This window comes from Leucopleurus acutus (assembly GCF_964270905.1).
Source record: "Leucopleurus acutus genome assembly, chromosome: 13".
NCBI lineage: Eukaryota > Metazoa > Chordata > Mammalia > Artiodactyla > Delphinidae > Leucopleurus > Leucopleurus acutus.
In genome coordinates this window covers 9,186,872-9,206,244 of record NC_139155.1, presented here as the reverse complement: position 1 = coordinate 9,206,244, position 19,373 = coordinate 9,186,872, and the positions used below count along the sequence as shown (strand labels likewise).

General features: G+C 35.2%; 1 protein-coding gene across 1 annotated transcript in view; it reads left to right on the top strand.

Annotated features, from left to right (window-relative positions):
• Positions 1-2,044: 2,044 nt before the first annotated feature.
• CCDC102B (coiled-coil domain containing 102B) overlaps positions 2,045-19,373 on the top strand; it is a gene marked incomplete at both ends in the record, with an annotated part of 224,691 nt that continues 207,362 nt past the window's right edge. The window contains 2 exon segments of the mRNA XM_082852681.1: positions 2,045-2,071; positions 2,074-2,117. Coding sequence (XP_082708807.1) covers positions 2,045-2,071; positions 2,074-2,117 — 71 coding nt within the window.

Sequence of the window (19,373 nt, the reverse complement as noted above, 5' to 3'; positions counted from 1 at the left end):
AAGAATTCAAGGATGACTTCCAGGATTTTTTTTGGCAAAGTGTAAGACTGGTTGGCATTATTTATTTATTTATTATTTATTTATTTTGCGGTACGCAGGCCTCTCACCGTTGTGGCCTCTCACGTTGCGGAGAACAGGCTCTGGATGCGCAGGCTCAGCGGCCATGGCTCACGGGCCCAGCCGCTCCGTGGCATGTGGGATCTTCCCGGACTGGGGCACGAACCCGTGTCCCCTGCATCGGCAGGCGGACTCTCAACCACTGCGCCACCAGGGAAGCCCATGGTTGGCATTATTGAGGTAAATAACACAGCAAGTCCATGGAGGAATGATGATTTCAGTTTTAAATATCTTGATGACATATTGTCGTATTTTCTAGTAGCAGAGTACAGTGTGCTGATGTATATAAGTGTTGGAGACTCAGAAAAGGATTGGATCTGAATATAAGTATTTGGTAAAGAAAGGTGGTAATTGAAACTGTTAGAATGAGTGAAATTATCCAGCGTGGTAATAGATTTACATGAGGACATACCTGCAGTATATGTAGGGATGGGAGGGAAAAGAGGTACCTCCAGAGGGCGGGGAGAGGATGGTGAGTGCTCATGAGGAAGACCAGGAGGATGTAGTGCTGAGATCCGAGAAGTCTTCGTGTAGGTGGGGCTGTGAACAGTATCAAAGGCTGCATAGAGGACAAGTAGCACATGGGCTGAGAGGAGTCTACAAACTTAAAAAAACACAAAATGTGCATGTGTGTGAATGCATATGCATGTGTGTGTGGGAAAGTGTGTGTTTTCAGAGCGTCACTTTGGTGTACTAAAGGGAGTAGATTGTAGATTAAATGGGGTTCCTGGCTGGAAAGAGCTCTTTCAATCATCTGACCATGAAGCAGAGGAGAACAGTACCTACAAGTGAAAATAACCAAACTGAAAGCGAGATTCATTGGCATAACTGAAACTGACTGAAGAACTGGTGGTGTTTTAAATGTCATGAGGAAAAACCAGATGAAAGGGAGAGTTCAGGGAGAGAGAAGAGAGTATGGTGACTGAGCACATTTTCTGAAAAGACAGAACGAAGGGAAACCTCAGAGGGTTAGTTCACTTTTTATGAACTAAATTGCCTCAGGAAGTAAGGAGGAAAGGATGCTGTTCAGTAGAAATAGATGACAAATAGGTTATTCAGCTAAGAATATTCTTCCAAATTAAGAGGGGAGGAAGAATAAAATAATTTGGAGACATTAGCTCCCTAACTTTCAAATGCTGTTTTCATGCTATTTATAAGGATATAGTGATTGTGTTTCTTTTGCCCTCTCCTCTGAAAAGAAACTTTGGGCATTCTATGCTGTTAGTTCAACCAGAGAAGCTCTCTTTCATGTGGTCTGCCATCACCCATTTGTCAGAACACTTCCTGACAGCTGCATCATGCCACCAGAAAGTCACTCCTTTCTTTTCCCCGGGGAAAGGGGCTGGAGAGCTCTCACTGGGGGCCCTGGAGACGGCAGCTCACAATTCCTGCCAACATGACTGAAATCAAAGGTTTTGACATACAGTTTTGTATCTTGATTTCTATACCCAAATAGTTTATTAATTTTTTTTTTCTTTTCTGGGGCAATCTAATAAAGATCAGCTTGGACCAGTGATATTTCCTATTGTTCCTGTAATCTGCACTATAATCTTTCTTTAAATCTTTTGCAGATAGATACGGTATTAGTTCTTGCTTTGCCATTTTATTTTTTCTATTACTATTGCAAGTTATACAGATTGTTATTAAACACACTGGTGGATGAAGGGGTGGATGTTTCTCCCTTTTTCACTTACAGTACAGTTCAAATAGGTTGTGTAGAAAGTATTGGATAACGATACTGAGTTAGGGAACATTAAAATGATTTCATTTTGGATAGCTCACTTGTGATCCACAGAGAGTGTTGTGGTATTGGTTTTGATAAAACTTCACAACCAATGGGAATCTTTTTTGAGTTAGTGTGGAGTGGCCATAATGCTGGAAATAATCCTGTTGGCCAAGACCCCAGAGCTATACAGATGAGAAAAGGATGCCGGAAATTCTGCTGTTTACATATGTGTCTGTAACACTGAGCCGCTAGAGCAGCCCAGCAAGCCCAGAGGGTAAGATGCTTAATAACCTTGTGGTTTTCTATTTAATTTTTATATTTTCCTGCTGGGGCAGAGCATGTGTTATTCTCAGAGCAAAGAAAAGACAGTTGCTTATAAGATGCAGAACTACTGTAGGTCTGGGAAACAGAGGGATTCGGTGTTTCTTCTTAAAGTGGACTTGATTTCTTCCCTCTCTCTTCCATTTTCCACATTGGTATTCTTTATCCTGACAGCTTGTCATACATTTCCTGTTTTGTAAAAAATAACGGTGTACTAACAAAACTCAGGTAAGATTTTCAGCTCTAAATTTAGACAGTAATATATTATGTTGATAATAAAACCTTGTTTTGTAGTTCCAAATGAATATGAGTTAGTCAATGTGTTTGAAGTAATCTATATTCTTAGAGTAAAAATAAAGTAGAATTATTATGCAGATCCTTATATTTATGCCTCATCCATTTAGAGTTATTTTCATTTTGCTGGTCCTCATGATAAATTCCTGTCACTGTTAGCAGAAAAGTATACTTCAAACTTAGCATTAATATTGATTTCTTTATATAAACTACCTGGGTAGTGTGGAGGAGAAGAGACATAGAATATAATAATAAAATCCTGACCATAATAAAAGGAAATGTGTGTTTAGAGAAAGTAATTACAGAACTAAGGAAAAAGGATCTCTGAAAACCGTTGGGAAGTATTTGCTTATGTTTCCTGCAAAGATAAATTATAAAATAAATGTTAAATGGGTAAATCTGTTAAATAGAAATATAAAGGAGATATTCTTTTAAAAATACAATTATAAACATGTAAGTAACATGGCACTGAAATACACAATGATATTTCTTGATATTCTCATTTAAATAAACACTAGTTTTCCTTTTTTCTAAAATCATCTGAATACACTTTTGCTAATATTTTTGTGGGATAGGGTATTGTTACAACTTTTGATTAAATATTTTGTTAATCATTTTATTGTCAAATATCCTATTGTCATATCCTTTAAAATATCCTTTAAATATTGCTAAATATCCTTTAAATATTGTCAAATATTTAAAGACATATAAATTAGTCTTTAATTCGGACTTTTCTCCATATTTTTATATAAGCATTAGATTAGAAAGGAATCTTGACAAGTTAGTGATACAATATTTGTATGTTTTGTGTGATTTTGCAATATTGATTTAAAATATCAATGTCTATTTGAATATTTAGAAAAATGTTTAATATGAATTGTATTTTTTCCTAAAACTTTAAAAAATAGTTTTCTTGTGAAATAACATCATTTAGTGGTCTCTCTTGCAATGGTCATATGTTTTCATTGGATTCAGTATTTGCTTGATCATTGGGACCTAGCTTCTTGGTGCCTCACTATGGGTGTAGCCTTGAAATTTATGAGGGTTTCATCTAATTATTAGAGCCACACATATAATGGCAGTAATTCTTTACGACTGAAAATGATCTGAGGCCACTTCTATTTGAAGAAGCATCATATCTCCTGTACTTGTATTGCAAGGTCAATTGAATTCTGCCATAATGCCCAAACCTTCAAAATTCCCTTTTTAGCAAGATTTTAGAGAAGCCTTGAAAGAAAAGTCTGGCTGCCTGAGCTGAGACTTAAAAAATCAGTGGAACTTGGATAGTTGTTGAAAAGCAAAAAGACTCTTCTGTTCAGAAGTAGTTGGAGCAAAGGGTTTTGAGGCATAAATTAATATACAGCCAGGTAGGATAGGGATGAGTGATTCCCCTCACTGGAGCAGAAAAAAATACACCTTGTGAGTAGTAGACATTGTGCTCAATAGCTAGAGCAGGATGGAGTTGTGGAGCATCTTAAAATTCACACAGATTAATTTTGCCCTTATATATTATACAGTGGGGACAATTGCAAATTTCTGAAGACATGGAGTATTTCTTCTTCTCATCCTCTGCTTCCTCCTTCTTCTTCATCATCTTATTCTTCTTAACCATTATCTTCTTCGTTTCCATCATTGGCATACTTTCAACACATGATTGTGTTTTTTCTGTGTTCAAGGTAACTTACATACCTATCTACAATTTCGATAGCTGTGTGATCAAATGAACTTTATTTTACATATTATCTTTATTTTACATGTGAAAAAATCTGATGTTCAAAAATGTTAAATGATTTCTTTAAAGCCACAAATATAGTAAGTGGAGCCAGGATTCCAGACAATGTCTTTCTGGCTCCAGAGCTATTCCACTATGCTGCACTGGTATTTTAGGGATGTGAATCTGGCTGGAGTTATTAGCAGGATGGTTTGGAATGGGCACTGGGGTAACAGAACTCAGGGAGGGGCGGTGAGACACAGGCAGATCAATTCCAGCATGTGTAAACCCAGCCAATCACAGTCCTCTCAGGTGGTCCACTCTTGGCATTGGGAATAGAAAGAAGAAATTGATCCTGAAAATAAGCAGGTTTTACATTTAAATTCTGTAATATGCTGTTCTCATATTCATCTCTTATGCTTTCCTCTCTCTTTTATTTTCTTGAATGTTGTAGTCATATTCAGAGAAGATATATTTTGATTTCTCAAAGGAAATTTCATCTCTGATTTTCATCTAATATTACTGATTCACAAATGAAATATGTGAAATGACTGGAAATGATATTGGGATTATGCTGACATTCCTCTGTTTCTTTTTGATTCATGATATGAATGAATGCCTAGTGACCACACCTTCTTAAAATTATGGAGAGATGCAATTATTACCAAAAAGAATTATCCTGTAAGTTTTATTTCAATGGGTGAAGAGTAAATATAAAATTTATGTTGCTAATAGATAATTTTGAGAACAGTGTATGTATAGTAAAAAGAATAGAACCTATTTATCAACACTTTCCTGTTCAAATATCCAAACCTTAAATGTATTATTTTGCTTTTCCTCTAACTAGAATAAGACTAATCTCTGCAATAGCATTCATTTTCTTCTCTTCTATTTTTCAATGTTTTTAACGAAATAAAATTAGAAAAGCACCTTATGTTATAGTAATGAGTTTTGAATAATATGTATAATTTCTATGATATCATTTTATTTTTTAGCATCTTTATTGGAGTATCATTGCTTTACAATGGTGTGTTAGTTTCTGCTTTATAACAAACTGAATCAGCTATACATATACATATATCCCCATATCTCTTCCCTCTTGTGTCTCCCACCCTCCCTATCCCACCCCTCTAGGTGGTCAAAAAGCACCGAGGTGAGCTGATCTCCCTGTGCTATGCGGCTGCTTCCCACTAGCTATCTATTTGACAGTTGGTAGTGTATATATGTCCATGCCATTCTCTCACTTTGTCCCAGCTTACCCTTCCCCCTCCCCATAAACTCAAGTCCATTCTCTAGTAGGTCTGTGTCTTTATTCCCGTCTTGCCCCTAGGTTCTTCATAACCATTTTTTTTTTTAGATTCCATATATATGTGTTAGCATACAGTATTTGTTTTTCTCTTTCTGACTTATTTCACTCTGTATGACAGACTCTAGGTCCATCCACCTCACTACAAATAACTCAATTTCATTTCTTTTTATGGCTGAGTAATATTCCATTGTATATATGTGCCACATCTTCTTTATCCATCCATCTGTTGATGGACACTTAGGTTGCTTCCATGTCCTGGCTACTGTAAACAGAGCTGCAGTGAACATTCTGGTACATGCCTCTTTTTCAGTTATGGTTTTCTCAGGGTATATGCCCAGTAGTGGGATTGCTGTGTCATATGGTAGTTCTATTTGTAGTTTTTTAAGGAACTTCCATACTGTTCTCTATAGTGGCTGTATCAGTTTACATTCCCACCATCAGTGCAAGATTGTTCCCTTTTCTCCACACCCTCTCCAGCATTTATTGTTTCTAGATTTTTTGATGATTGCCATTCTGACCGGTGTGAGATGATATCTCATTGTAGTTTTGATTTGCATTTCTTTAGTGATTAATGATGTTGAGCATTCTTTCATGTGTTTGTTGGCAATCTGCATATCTTCTTTGGAGAAATGTCTGTTTAGGTCTTCTGTCCATTTTTGGATTGGATTGTTTGTTTTTTTGTCATTGAGCTGCATGAGCTGCTTGTAAATTTTGGAGATTAATCCTTTGTCAGTTGCTTCATTTGCAAATATTTTCTCCCATTCTGAGGGTTGTCTTTTGGTCTTGTTTATGGTTTCCTTTGTTGTGCAAAAGCTTTGAAGTTTCATTAGGTCCCATTTGTTTATTTTTGTTTTTATTTCCATTTCTCTAGGAGGTGGGTGAAAAAGTATCTTGCTGTGTTTTATGTCATAGAGCGTTCTGCCTATGTTTTCCTCGAAGAGTTTGATAGTGTGTGGTCTTACATTTAGGTCTTTAATCCATTTTGAGTTTATTTTTGTGTATGGTGTTAGTGAGTGTTCTAATCTCATACTTTTACATGTACCTGTCCAGTTTTCCCACCACCACTTATTGAAGAGGCTGTCCTTTCTCCACTGTATATTCCTGCCTCCTTTATCAAAGATAAGGTAACCATAGGTGCGTGGGTTTATCTCTGGGCTTTCTATCCTGTTCCATTGATCTATATTTCTGTTTTTGTGTCAGTACCATACTGTCTTCAGTACTGTAGCTTTGTAGCATACTCTGAAGTCAGGGAGCCTGATTCCTCCAGCTCCATTTTTCTTTCTCAAGATTGCTTTGGCTATTCGGGGTCTTTTGTGATTCCATACAAATTGTGAAATTTTTTGTTCTAGTTCTGTGAAAAATGCCAGTGGTAGTTTGATAGGGACTGCATTGAATCTGTAGGTTGCTTTGCATAGTAGAGTCATTTTCACAGTGTTGATTCTTCCAATCCAAGGACATGGTATATCTCTCCATCTATTTGAATCATCTTTAATTTCTTTCATCAGTGTCTTATAATTTTCTCCATACAGGTCTTTTGTCTCCTTAGGTAGGTTTATTCCTAGATATTTTATTCTTTTTGTTGCAGTGGTAAATGGGAGTGTTTTCTTAATTTCACTCTCAGATTTTTCCTCATTAGTTTATAAGAATGCCAGAGATTTCTGTGCATTAATTTTGTATCCTGCTACTTTACCAAATTCATTGATTAGCTCTAGTAGTTTTCTGGTAGCATCTTTAGGATTCTCTATGTATAGTATATGATATCATTTTAGAAATGTACTATGTACTATTTTAGAAGCTTGCTGTCACTTAAGTAGGCTGTATTGGAGCAATACCTTTTGCCAAGCATCCAAACAGATAAAGATAGTTGAAATGTAAAGATTCATCCTTTTAAAATTATCATTACTAAAAGAATAAGTACATTTGTTGTTTCAAATGCTTTGGTCACTGACTATGACATTTTATTTTAATTAAATATGTCTAGGCTGAATTCCAAGATGGTTTTCCAAAGAGGGAATTTTGTATACCCCAGTCCTCAGTGCCGTCACCAATTATAGATGTTCAGCTGTGATCAAGTGTGAATTGAGACTTTGGTTATAAAAAGGAAAACTGGATAGGTATTTTATTGGAGAAAATCAGCCCATCAAAGAGAAGATGGGTTGGGCACAGGGCCATTTAATTGAAATCAATAGCTTTGCAGAGGATTATTAATCTTATTATATGTTTAAGTATTATCTTGGTGATTTATAGTCAATGGTATTTGCCAAGAATTGCTGTTACGTGTAACAAAGATATAAAGATATTTGATGTTAAAATTCTGATAGAAGCATTTTTTTGGTAGCTGAAGACAGAGATATCCTTAGTATTGGGTAGGAAACATGCTCATTGCAGAACTTACAAATCGTATTTTAACCCAATGCTTGCTTTTAGTTTGCGGAATTTAAGGTTAAAAAAAATAGAAGTGAGTCTTTCAGTCACTGACTCATGAACATATGTTTCTAAGTTGCAGGAACTGTTTAGAAATGTAACATGAGGTAAAGTGACAATATTTAAATGAAGAAGAGCCTGAAGCAACTTTAAACTAGTTTTTACGGAAAGAGTTCTGAGGTTTTTTCATAGTCTTTCATTTCCTCCCTTAGTGAATTTAGGATTATGAAGGCATTATGTCAAAAGTTGAATTTATGATGGCTGCCAAAGATCAAATGGCTTTATTATTCATATATTCATAGATTCCTTTCTTCTGTTTACTCATCATCTGAATGAGGTGAAAACATAACTCACAAATTATAAGTGCTCAGTGGAATGGTAACACTTTGTAGCAAAGGAGGGAGGGGGAGGTGGAAGTGCCAGGCAATCCCTGGAGTTTAATGTAGTTCTGGAAATTTCTATCTGTAAGCCTTTCCTAGGTAGGAGCTCGAGTAATTGCAGGGGTTGTGTAAGGACTCAGGTGTGCCTCATTCCATTTTTAGTTCAGAATCTCCTGTAGGTTTACCTACGGCAGGACTGAGTCGGACCAAAGCCAGACAACTTAGAGCTGCTCTCATCCCATTCTCTGATGCTGCCCAGGTTTCTCTGTTCTTCTTATCATGACAGAGCTTAAGTTATAAAACTTATGACTGTGTGGATTGAAAACATTGATTGTGACAATTATGATAATAAATGGACTGTAAAAATGTTGATGCTGTATGAATCTACATGCTGGTTTCTGAACTTTGGATGTGGGACTGCAATAAATTTGACCTACTAGTGCAGATTGATGGGAAAGACTCCAGTACTCACCGAGCCATAAGCAGGTCCGCTCTCTTAGAAGTGAGCTTCTCACAGAAGTCAGGGCCTAAGCTTAGCTGACACCAAAGCTCGACTCCTAGGTCTTACATTAATATATTCACTTGTCTATATCTACTCTGTGGCTGTAAGTGGTTATTGAGTATTTTTTCTATATAAATTAATGAAAACGACACATTCTAGTAACCTAGATGTTTATCAGAAACAATATCAGAAGTATAAATAATGCAAGAGGCAAACTCCCCCTCCCAACTTCTCAGTCCTGTGAAACACCTTGATTCTCTTATTTTTTGGAAAGGGTACACATGCCTTTTTCTCTCAAGTCCCTCATCTACTTTCCACACTATTTCAAAAGTATTTGTGGCTGACTATGTATAAACATTTGTCTTTTGTAGCTAAAGATATTCACTGTAATATATATATATATATATATATTTCAGATAATTCAAAGAATTAAGTTCCTGGTCATGATTAAAATGGAAGTTAACCTCACTGAAAACTTTTTCTATATTAATTATAAGAGTCTATCAGCATCCAGTTTTCCAAGGTCATCTTCTTTAGGGGAGTCTGATTTATTTAGTAAAACTTGTAATACTTGTCTTTTGGGGAAAAAAAAGAATAGTTTTAAGTCATTCTGTTTTCTTGCAGGTTTATTCACTTAGTGGTGAATATCTACTGTGTCTCCGACCTTGTTCTAGCAATAGAAATAGAAATGCAAACTAAACTAAAAATCCCCTGCTTTCATCAAGTGTAAATTTTAGCTAGTGAAGCAATAGAATCCACAAATTCTATAATTATATATTAATGATAAGTTCTTGATGAAAGAAGAGGCAGGCTAAGAGGGAATGGAGAATGTGTGTTCTTTTGACATAATCTGAGAACTGCCCTCCGTCAGGGGGAATGAAAGAAATCTACCATGAAGAATCTTAGGAGGAAAAGTTATAGGCAGATTAAAAAACACTAAAGTCGGGCTTCCCTGGTGGCGCAGTGGTTGAGAGCCCGCCTGCCAATGCAGGGGACACGGGTTCGTGCCCCCGTCCAGGAGGATCCCACGTGCCGCGGAGCGGCTGGGCCCATGAGCCATGGCCGCTAAGCCTGCGCGTCCGGAGCCTGTGCTCCGCAACAGGAGAGGCCACAACAGTGAGAGGCCCGCGTGCCGCAAAAAAAACAAAAAACAAAAAACAAAACCACTAAAGTCTCTAGTCAGGAGAGTATTGTCTTTTGAAGGAATGGCCAGAAGGCCAGCAGCTGCAGAAAGTAAGCAAAGCAGAGGCAGGTGTACCGTGAAACTAATCCAGCTAAATTTCAAGATAATCTTTTACATAAAAAAAAGGCCTCCTCACCCCATAATGGTATGAATCTCAGGTCCAGAAATCTCAGATCCTGGAGAATAGTTTGGAGAAGTAGCCTGTACCCAGATCATGAGACCCTCACAGACTGCAGCAATAACTTCTTTTTTTATTGTGAGCTTTTTATTGTGAGCTTTTTATTGTGAACTTCTTATTTTATTGTGTGGGAAGTGATTTAAGTGTTTTGATCCTAAGTTAAGTTTTAAAAGGATCACTCCAGCTGTTGTGGAGAATACACTGGAGTAGGGAAAAGTTAGAGAGACTGGGAAAAATACAACAGTCCAGGCAAGAGATAAAGCAGTTTGAAATAGATACCAGAAACAAAGTTGTTGAGATTATGGAAATACAGAATTTTCCAACTACGATGATGTGCAGTGTGAAAAAAGGAGGAATCAAAGATGATCTTTTAAAAAAAAAAACAACAGATGATCTCTTGGCTTGATCTGAGAAACTGGAATAATAAAATATCTGTTTGTTGACAGAAGGAGGCCAGTGCGAGGAGTAGTTTAGATTGGGAGCTGGTGTTTAAGAATTTGGTTTTGGACATGTGAAATTTGAGATACCAGTTACATATTGAAGTGGAGATGTCAGCTGGATTCATGAGTCAAGAACTAAAAGAAGATCTCAGAATGGAGAAATGATTTTGGTAAACATCAGGAAATAGGTGGTTTTGAAGGCAAAGGACTGGATGCATTCAGCTAGACATATTACCACTGGGGAAGAGAAGAGGTGCGAAGACTCAGCCCTGGAGCACTTCCACCTCAGAGGTGTGCGGTGAGACAGACCCACTGAAGCAGAATAAGAAGCAGCCACCAGCAAGGTAGAGAAGAACCATGAGAGAGGGGTCTTCTAGAAGCCAAGTAAATGAGTGATCTGGAAAGATGGAATGACCAGTTATAGAAATACTACTAATTGGTCAAGTAAGACAGGAATTTCAAGCCTGGAATTAAACATTAATTAGATTTAGCAATGTAGAAGTCATTGATTGTTTTTGTAGAGATCTAGGCTTGAATATTAACACAGTGGGTTCAGGAGAGAACTGGATGAGTGGAAATGTCTTTTAAAGATTTTTGTTTCAAAAAATTCTAGAGAAATAGGATGGCCCCTGGATGGGGATCAAGATGATTTTTTTGTAAGGTTGACGGCATTACAGCCTCTGCCCATTGCCTGATGGGAATGATCTAGAAGAGAAGTATAAACTGATTTAGTAGGAGAGAGGGGACTGTTTTCAGGAGACGCACATCCTTGAGTGTGTTAGAAGTGATTAGATGGAGCATACAAATGGGAAGTTTGGCCTTAAGGACCTGAATAATCCCTCCACGCAGAGTGTAATGGTATTAATGAGACTGATAGCTGTGGTAGAACCAGAGTATAGTGGTTGTCTTTGATAACTTTTCTTTTCTTAGTGAAATAGAAAAAACAGGTTCATCAAGAGAGATGGAAGAGTTGAGAAAGACATGGGAAGTTTGAAGACAGAAAATGTGTGGCATTGTTCAAGAGAATGGGAGAGTGAATTGATCGAGTTGGCTTGGTAGCACTAAGGGCTGGCTTGATGTTCAAGTCAAGAAGTTGAAGAGAGATCAGATGACAAGGGATGTGTTTTCTCCAAGTATGATCAGGTGCTGAGGTGCATCTATGGACCAGGCAAGTAGTTGGAATTAACCAGAATTAGAGTTTTCTAGGCAAGTAAGGTGGAGAGAATGCCATTCTAGCCAAAGGTAATTTGCTAATAATGGAGCACAGAATAGGGAGGGCAACGTTGATGTGAAGTAGATGAGAAATAGAAGGCAATAGAATCAATTTATAGGACGTCCAAGTTGGGTCAAAGAAGAGAGTTATGGGAAATATAGGAGAAGGAAATCAGAAAGGTGCTTGACATTGAAATGGGAAAGAAATGCTAACTTGGTAATGGCATCTAGGGTATATAACCAGCCAGTGGGTGGGTGAGGTAAAATTATTGGAATTAATAGGAACTGAGAGATGAGAATATTGTAAGGATAATATATATGAAAATACATTGGATAATAAATGAAGTTTTTGTCCCTGAAAATATATCTCATTCCTCTACTACCTAATCAATTAACACAATTGGTTTTACTAGATAAGCTTTATTTTTTATTAATAAATATTTTTAAATTTACTTAAATGTGGAATACTTGCCTTATAAAAATATATGGAAAAGCATAATGATATATATATATGTATATGTGTGTGTGTGTGTGTGTGTGTGTATATATATATATGTATATATAGATAGTTAGATTTTATTATGGTGGAAACATAAATATTCACAGGTAGACAGTAATTTTAATACCCATCCCATACTGAGACTCTAAATTTTTGTTTGTGAATTTATCCATTTACCTTCTTGCTATTTTTTATGATGTTTTGATTGGTCTTACAGACTGTATTAGAGAACAATCTTCAGGCAGGGATAAGATCTAGACAGAATTTTCCACATCTAACAAATTGTAATCCCATAATCTTTCTGGAGGTTTATTATTTTGCCAATGATTTAGATAAAAATAAAAATAATGTTTATTAATAATGTTATTTAGTGTTCTTGGGCTTAAGTTTATAACACAACCAATATTTTTACAATTACATGTATTTTTTTTTTCTTTTTTTTTGCGGTAAGCGGGCCTCTCACTGTTGTGGCCTCTCCCGTTGTGGAGCACAGGCTCCGGACGCGCAGGCCCAGCGGCCATGGCTCACGGGTCCAGCCGCTCTGCGGCATGTGGGATCTTCCCGGACCGGGGCACGAACCCGTGTCCCCTGCATCGGCAGGTGGACTCTCAACCACTGCGCCACCAGGGAAGCCCAATTACATGTATTTTTAAATATAAGAAACATTTTTGTATTGTTCTGAAGAAATGCTGTTACATTAAAAAATGTTTTACTGATCAATTAAAAACAAAGAATCATTTTTGTCTAAAAACCCAAGCTGTCTAAACAGCTTCCAATATATTTTAATGGGCTTTCTTAAAGCCTAGATGAGAATGTTGACCAGACATATATCCGTTGTTTTGAATGATGTCAGTTGTACTCTGGTACAACTAGTGCAGCGTCACCTCTTCTGCATTATGTGACCATGTGGCAGAGAATGAAAATGTCCTGTTTATTTGCATTTAAATAACAGGCATTACTTCTTTTGTCTGTATTTCCACTATCAATAGAATGCAGTTTCCAAGCATATATTTGTAAATACTGTTATTAGTAACCATGTTAACTTGAAGTATAGATTGAAAGCCTCTGTAAGATAGAGACAAAAATATTGCCAAAATGCACGGAACATATTTTTTAAAAATCAAAGCATAATTTTCTATTTCTGTACAATCCTCTATGAAAAATAAACCCCCTTAGTTTTGTTTAGATATTCTAGAGTAGAGATGTCCAATAGGAATATTGTTCAAACAACATACACAATTTAAAGTTGCATTAAAAAGTTAAAATATTGCATAGCACAGGGAGATCAGCTCGGCGCTTTGTGAACACCTAGAAGGGTGGGATAGGGAGGGTGGGAGGAAGGGAGATGCAAGAGGGAGGAGATTTGAGGATATATGTATATGTGTAACTGATTCACTTTGTTATACAGCAGAAACTAACACAACATTGTAAAGCAATTATACTCCAATAAAGTTGTTAAAAAAAAGTTAAAAAATAAACATGAAATTAATTTTAGTAGTATATTTTACTTAACTCAATATATTAAAAATATCATTCTAAAATATAATCAATATAAAATTATGAATGAGATATTTTACATTTTTGTTTTCTATACTGTGCCTAATTTACATATACAGTACATCTCAGATCAGACTACCCTCATTTCCAGCTCCATCTGGCTAATGACTGCCATGTAGGACGGGCCCCAGAATATAAACAATTACAAAGTATTCTCACAGCAACCATAGATCATGGTTAGGAATTATATTTATCTCTGTGTTGTAAATGAAGATACGTGTTTGAGTGACCTTCTCAAGAAACACATTTATCCCGGGTTTTCTGATTCTGAACCCAGTATTCTCTGGGTTTCAGTATACCATTCTGATGCTGTTATATTGATATATTTTTGTTATACTAATACTGAGAAGTATGTGACATATCATGACCCGTGGAAATAACTGGTGTTAGTATGTTCTTTCCTTGCTATAATTTAAGAAAACCTAATTGGTGTGAAAAGCAGGCAATGATGAAAACAACGAAACCCAGTTTCTAGGAATCCACACATTTCTTAGTTTTTTTTCTTCTTCTTCTTTTTATGAATTAAATGAAAGATACAAATCTGGGAGAGCAGAGAGAGAAAAAAAGTAAAAATAGAGTTTTTGAGGAAGATTTAAAATTGTGGCATTATTGGGATTACTTGGGAAAGAGTTGAAAAATATTTATATGATTGAGAGGGTGAATATAAACAAAGCAAGTTTAAAAAAATGTCTGAGTTTAATCTGGTTTCAGCTCTTTCCTTGCACATGTCTTACATTTTCTATGTTAGAGACTGGAAAGCCAGATCTGTTGAGAAATATAAACACTGGCTATTAACTTCCTGTTATTTTGACATTTTTAATGCAATTCCTTGTCTTTAGTAAAGAAATAAAAAAAAACTATGCCTACAATAAAAATAAATGCATGAAAACTGATTCCAGATCAATTAACAATTGTGTTAAGAACTCTGTTTTATAGTTAAATTGCTTTTTTCTTTAGTGTTGTCTATTTTTATGTCAAAGGACAAAAACCAGAAACATCAGCTCTTAGAAAGATGATTGGAGAAGTTGAGAGACTCTATGTCTAAACAAATTACTAATACATTTTGGCTAAAAGGGAGGAAGTAAAGCCAGGGAAGAAGTTTTGCTAGCACATAAAGTAACTGATTTTCAAATCAAAAATCTAACATTTACATCTTTAAATACTTCATGTCTTTTCTTTCAAATGAAATTTTCCCAGTGAAATCAAGATTTTGGATATATTATTATAAGACGTAGCTTAAGTATTGCACAATCACCATATTTGTTTTTCTAGGGTAAGGTATTTTCCTCCCAATGATGTATCTGAAAATGGATTACTTGTTTTATATTAATTAAAATGTAAAGAATTAGAACAAAACATTTGATTGATATTATTTTTATCTCAAAAGAGTCCATAAATCAATAGGCTATAAATCTAGTGCCAGTGACTGAGATAAGAAGTCAACGTTTCGTCTAAACATCAACATGTTATTAGCTGCTGTTCTGGTAATTTGTAATGAAATATATGTATATATTAATGTTTCTCCTTTTGTTACATAATATAAGAATGTCCAGTTTTGAATAATTTCATTGTTCTCCTTTGCTTTTTCTATATTATTTCAGTTTTTCTGAGAGTTAAAATGCTCCTTAGCAAGAAAAAACAATTGGTTTAACATCCTTGTAACACTATAAATAAATATAGTACTATAAATGCATAGTTTTAATTATACACAAAATCAATTTCACATGTTCCTTTTATATTTTTTCCATTCATTCATAAGAGGAACAATATACCCTCTGAAACTTATGCTATTTCTATTCAGAGGTAGGTAGCCTTGTGATTTCAAAATAGATTAATCACGTGTTTTAAGGAAAAAACATAATTGTGAAACTTGGGTAGGTCCATAGTCACTAATAATTTTATTTTCTCAGCGTCCTCTGTAATCATATCCACACGGGCATATAATTCAAGAACTAAATCTGACTTGTAGTAATTTGGAGTTGCCAAGGGCTTCACTGAACTCCTGCAGTTCTGCACCTTGAACATATTGCCGTGGGTGGGTATTGCAGCTGGTTTCCTGTTTAAAATATTTCGAGAACTTTTGAAAGTTCAGTTCGTTCTCTGCCCAGAGTTTCTTCATTTTCCATAAAGAAAGAAGAACTGAACATCTGTAAATATTTATATTTGGGAGATTAATCAGTAATATGTGATTAAACCCCAAAAATTGGGTTACTCTGTGTTGTAGTTTATGCAATTCTATTATTTACAGTTCTTTCAACATGTTCAAAGTAATTTGCTTTGTTTGGTTCATAACCTCATTTTTGTTATATTTAAAAATGTGAACACATCTAGATCAGATGCTATGAGTGAATCTTTGGAGAAAAAAAATATCCTTGAATTTGACTTGAATATCTGTGAGTCGTATTTCACAAGTAATCAGAATGTAAGCTCCATCAGGATGGACATTTAAATCTATTTATTTACTTGATGCACCTTCAACCCCTGGAACAATGTGCCTGGCAGTTGGCAAAAATTAAACAATATTAGTTGAATGAATGCATATGAATATTCAAGGCTCAAAAGCTAAAAAATATTTACCCTTATTCTACACTAGCAACATGCAGAAATAAGTAGACATTATTGTATAGGCATGTGTATGTTTTTAGTAAAACGATCATCAAAATGTATTGTTTTACATGCATTTACTTGTTTGTGTGTCTCATTTTGCCTTTGCTTCACATGAGTTGCAGAAATCATTTCAAAACCCTAAACTGAATGAAGATAAAAGTAAAGACAAATGGAAATAAGTATAGGTACTTAAAAATCTTAAAAGTACTATTGTTAAATTAATTAAACAGGGAGCCTGTTAGACGGAGGGGTTCTAATGTCATGGTGGCCTGTGGAAGCAAAACAAAATCTAAGTCCATTAACACCTCAAGGTTACTAAATTGAAACCTAAGGACAGCTAATCGCAAACAGCCAACTTGGGATTAAGTTATAGCTAATCAATAATTTCCTTCCTTTGTTTCCACCTTTTCTTTGTAAAAGTCTCTCCTCAGCCCCTGTCAGTGGACTCTTCTGCTTTAGCACCATCGGATTGGAGTCGATTTTTGCTGAAATAACATTTTTAATATGCCTCAATTTATCTTTTAACACTATATACTTACCACTACTTGTTTTTAATTATGTGTATTTTAGTTTGTGTACGAATTTTCCAGTCTAATTTAGAGCCATGGGAAAGTGTTCATCTTGGAACAGGGCACATCATGTACAAGAGACGTTGGCTTGAAAAAAGGCAAACAAACAAACAAAACCCTAATAGGACCAAAAATTTGGAAACAGGTAGTGATCAGTGTTTTTCAGATGATTTAGATTCTTATGTATCTGCCTTCTGCCTACCTATTTTTTTTTTAAACCAAGGAACTTATTTGTAAACTTCAGTGAAGAACTTTCATAAATGAACAGCCATTTGCATCAACGTACTCAGCAGGAGGTGAAGCCCTGTCCAGACATGGTTATGCATCACACGTATGGCTTCTATCTAACTAAAATGAAAATGTGACAGCAAAAAAGCCCAAAGTTTTTTGTTTGTTTTTGCAATTCTACAATGTCATTAGGAACAAAATTAAGGAGGAATTTACCCCAATCTGCCTTAACCTAGAAAATAAAATCTCTGGTGTTAGCGTGTTTTAGTCTGTATTAATTTTGGGTGCTTTCTGAGTGCAGGTTACTCTATGGGTGTTTATAAATTTAGTGATTTTTAGAAAGATGTTTTTTGAAGAGTTTTCCTAATTAGGAAGACTAAGTATAAAACCATATAATGCCCCACGGAAACATTCAAGAAAACAGTTTTCTTTTTGTGTTGATACAGTGCAAACTTTAAGAAAGGGGGAATTTTGGAAAAGATAGCCTAGGTGATTAAGTGATTGAAAGGTAGAAGGCTTTTAGGAGAGATGATAGGTGATGATCTTGGGATTTCATGAAGCATGAAGGACAGCAATCTGACTTTACAGGTAGGGAGAGAAGCTGAATTAGATAATGAATATCTGAATCTGGAAGAGACAAATATTAGACTGAGTTTGACTTTGATGAACTGAGCATATTCACGTAAATGGGTAAATGATTTAGTCACCAGATATAGGTACCTTTTAAATTTTCCACTTTGGAAATAAATATGATTCTCCTACTGACACTGAATGAAGTGAAACTCTCATGAGGGATAGTCAAAAATATAATTATAGTGTTAGATTTTCATCTTCACATGATGAGTGCTTAATCTTTTATTGTTAAACACTCTAGTGTTGAAAATAAAGGAGATTGCAAAAGCTTAAGTCATGGTAGATGTTTACGAAAAGGAAAATAAGCTTTTCATATTTCCATTAGGAATTTTCAGTATTTTAATGGGACAATATATTTGAATAATTTCATTTAAAATAGATTCAAAATCCACATTACATTAACATGTCAAATAGTCTTTGTTCTACTTTATGAAAAGCATTATATTTTTAAATGTATGCTGCGACAAAAATTTAAATGTTAACCAAAGCATTTATTTCAGAAAAATTTTTCCTTTTGAGTTCACTGAGCTTTATAATCATTTAGAAATTATGGCTATATGTGATCACTGAACTATAGAAGTTGTAAAGCATCAGAAAACAACTTTCATGTGGTGGTTAAGATAATAGAAAAGCTTTTTAAAGAACATAATAAGGAAATAGTTTCTCTATAGGTTAGCATTACATATCTGTAGAATCTAACTTATGTCTTTCAGATGTTGAGTATTAATTGAATAGATTGATGTTTTGAATAAATCAGAAGGAGTAAAATACAAAAAGGAAGAAAAAATTAAGAGTGTAATGAAAATTCAAGCATTTTCTATTTTTTTTTGTTTGTTGCAGAATATTTGGGAAATGCATAAAAGCAAAAATAAAGCAAAAATTATGCATAATCCATGCATAATTTTCTGTTTTTTTCTATATAAAAATATGAAACATGCATATTTTAGTTCAAACTAGAACTTCTGCATTTCTCATAGAAAAAATATACTTCTATAGGAATAGAGTATTGACACCGGAGGAAGTTATTTTGATAATCCAAGACTAAAAGCTTGGCTAGCATGAGAAGTGAAATATCTAGGTATCCAAGCAGAGGAAACTTGGAAATGCTGAAAAGGCAAGGAATAGAAAGGAGGCCAGTGGGTAAGACTGGTGCAGCTGTAATAAGGATTTTGAACTTAATCCTAAAGATAATGGGAAAGCAGTAACACAACATTGTAAATCAACTATACTTCAATTAAAAAAAATAATGGGAAAGCAATTGAAAGAATTTCAGCAAAGATGAAATAATCAAATGAAAAATAGAAAAATCTCTCTCCAGTTATCGAGTGGTGAAGACTGGTGAAAGGGTGAACAGTTGGAAATCAGTTTCAGTAATCTAAGAGTGAGACAACTGTACTTGGATTAAGTACATCTTCTCTGGGATGGAGAAAAGGGAACACAGATTACAAACTTCTTAGGATGTAAAATGAGCAGGATTTGGTAA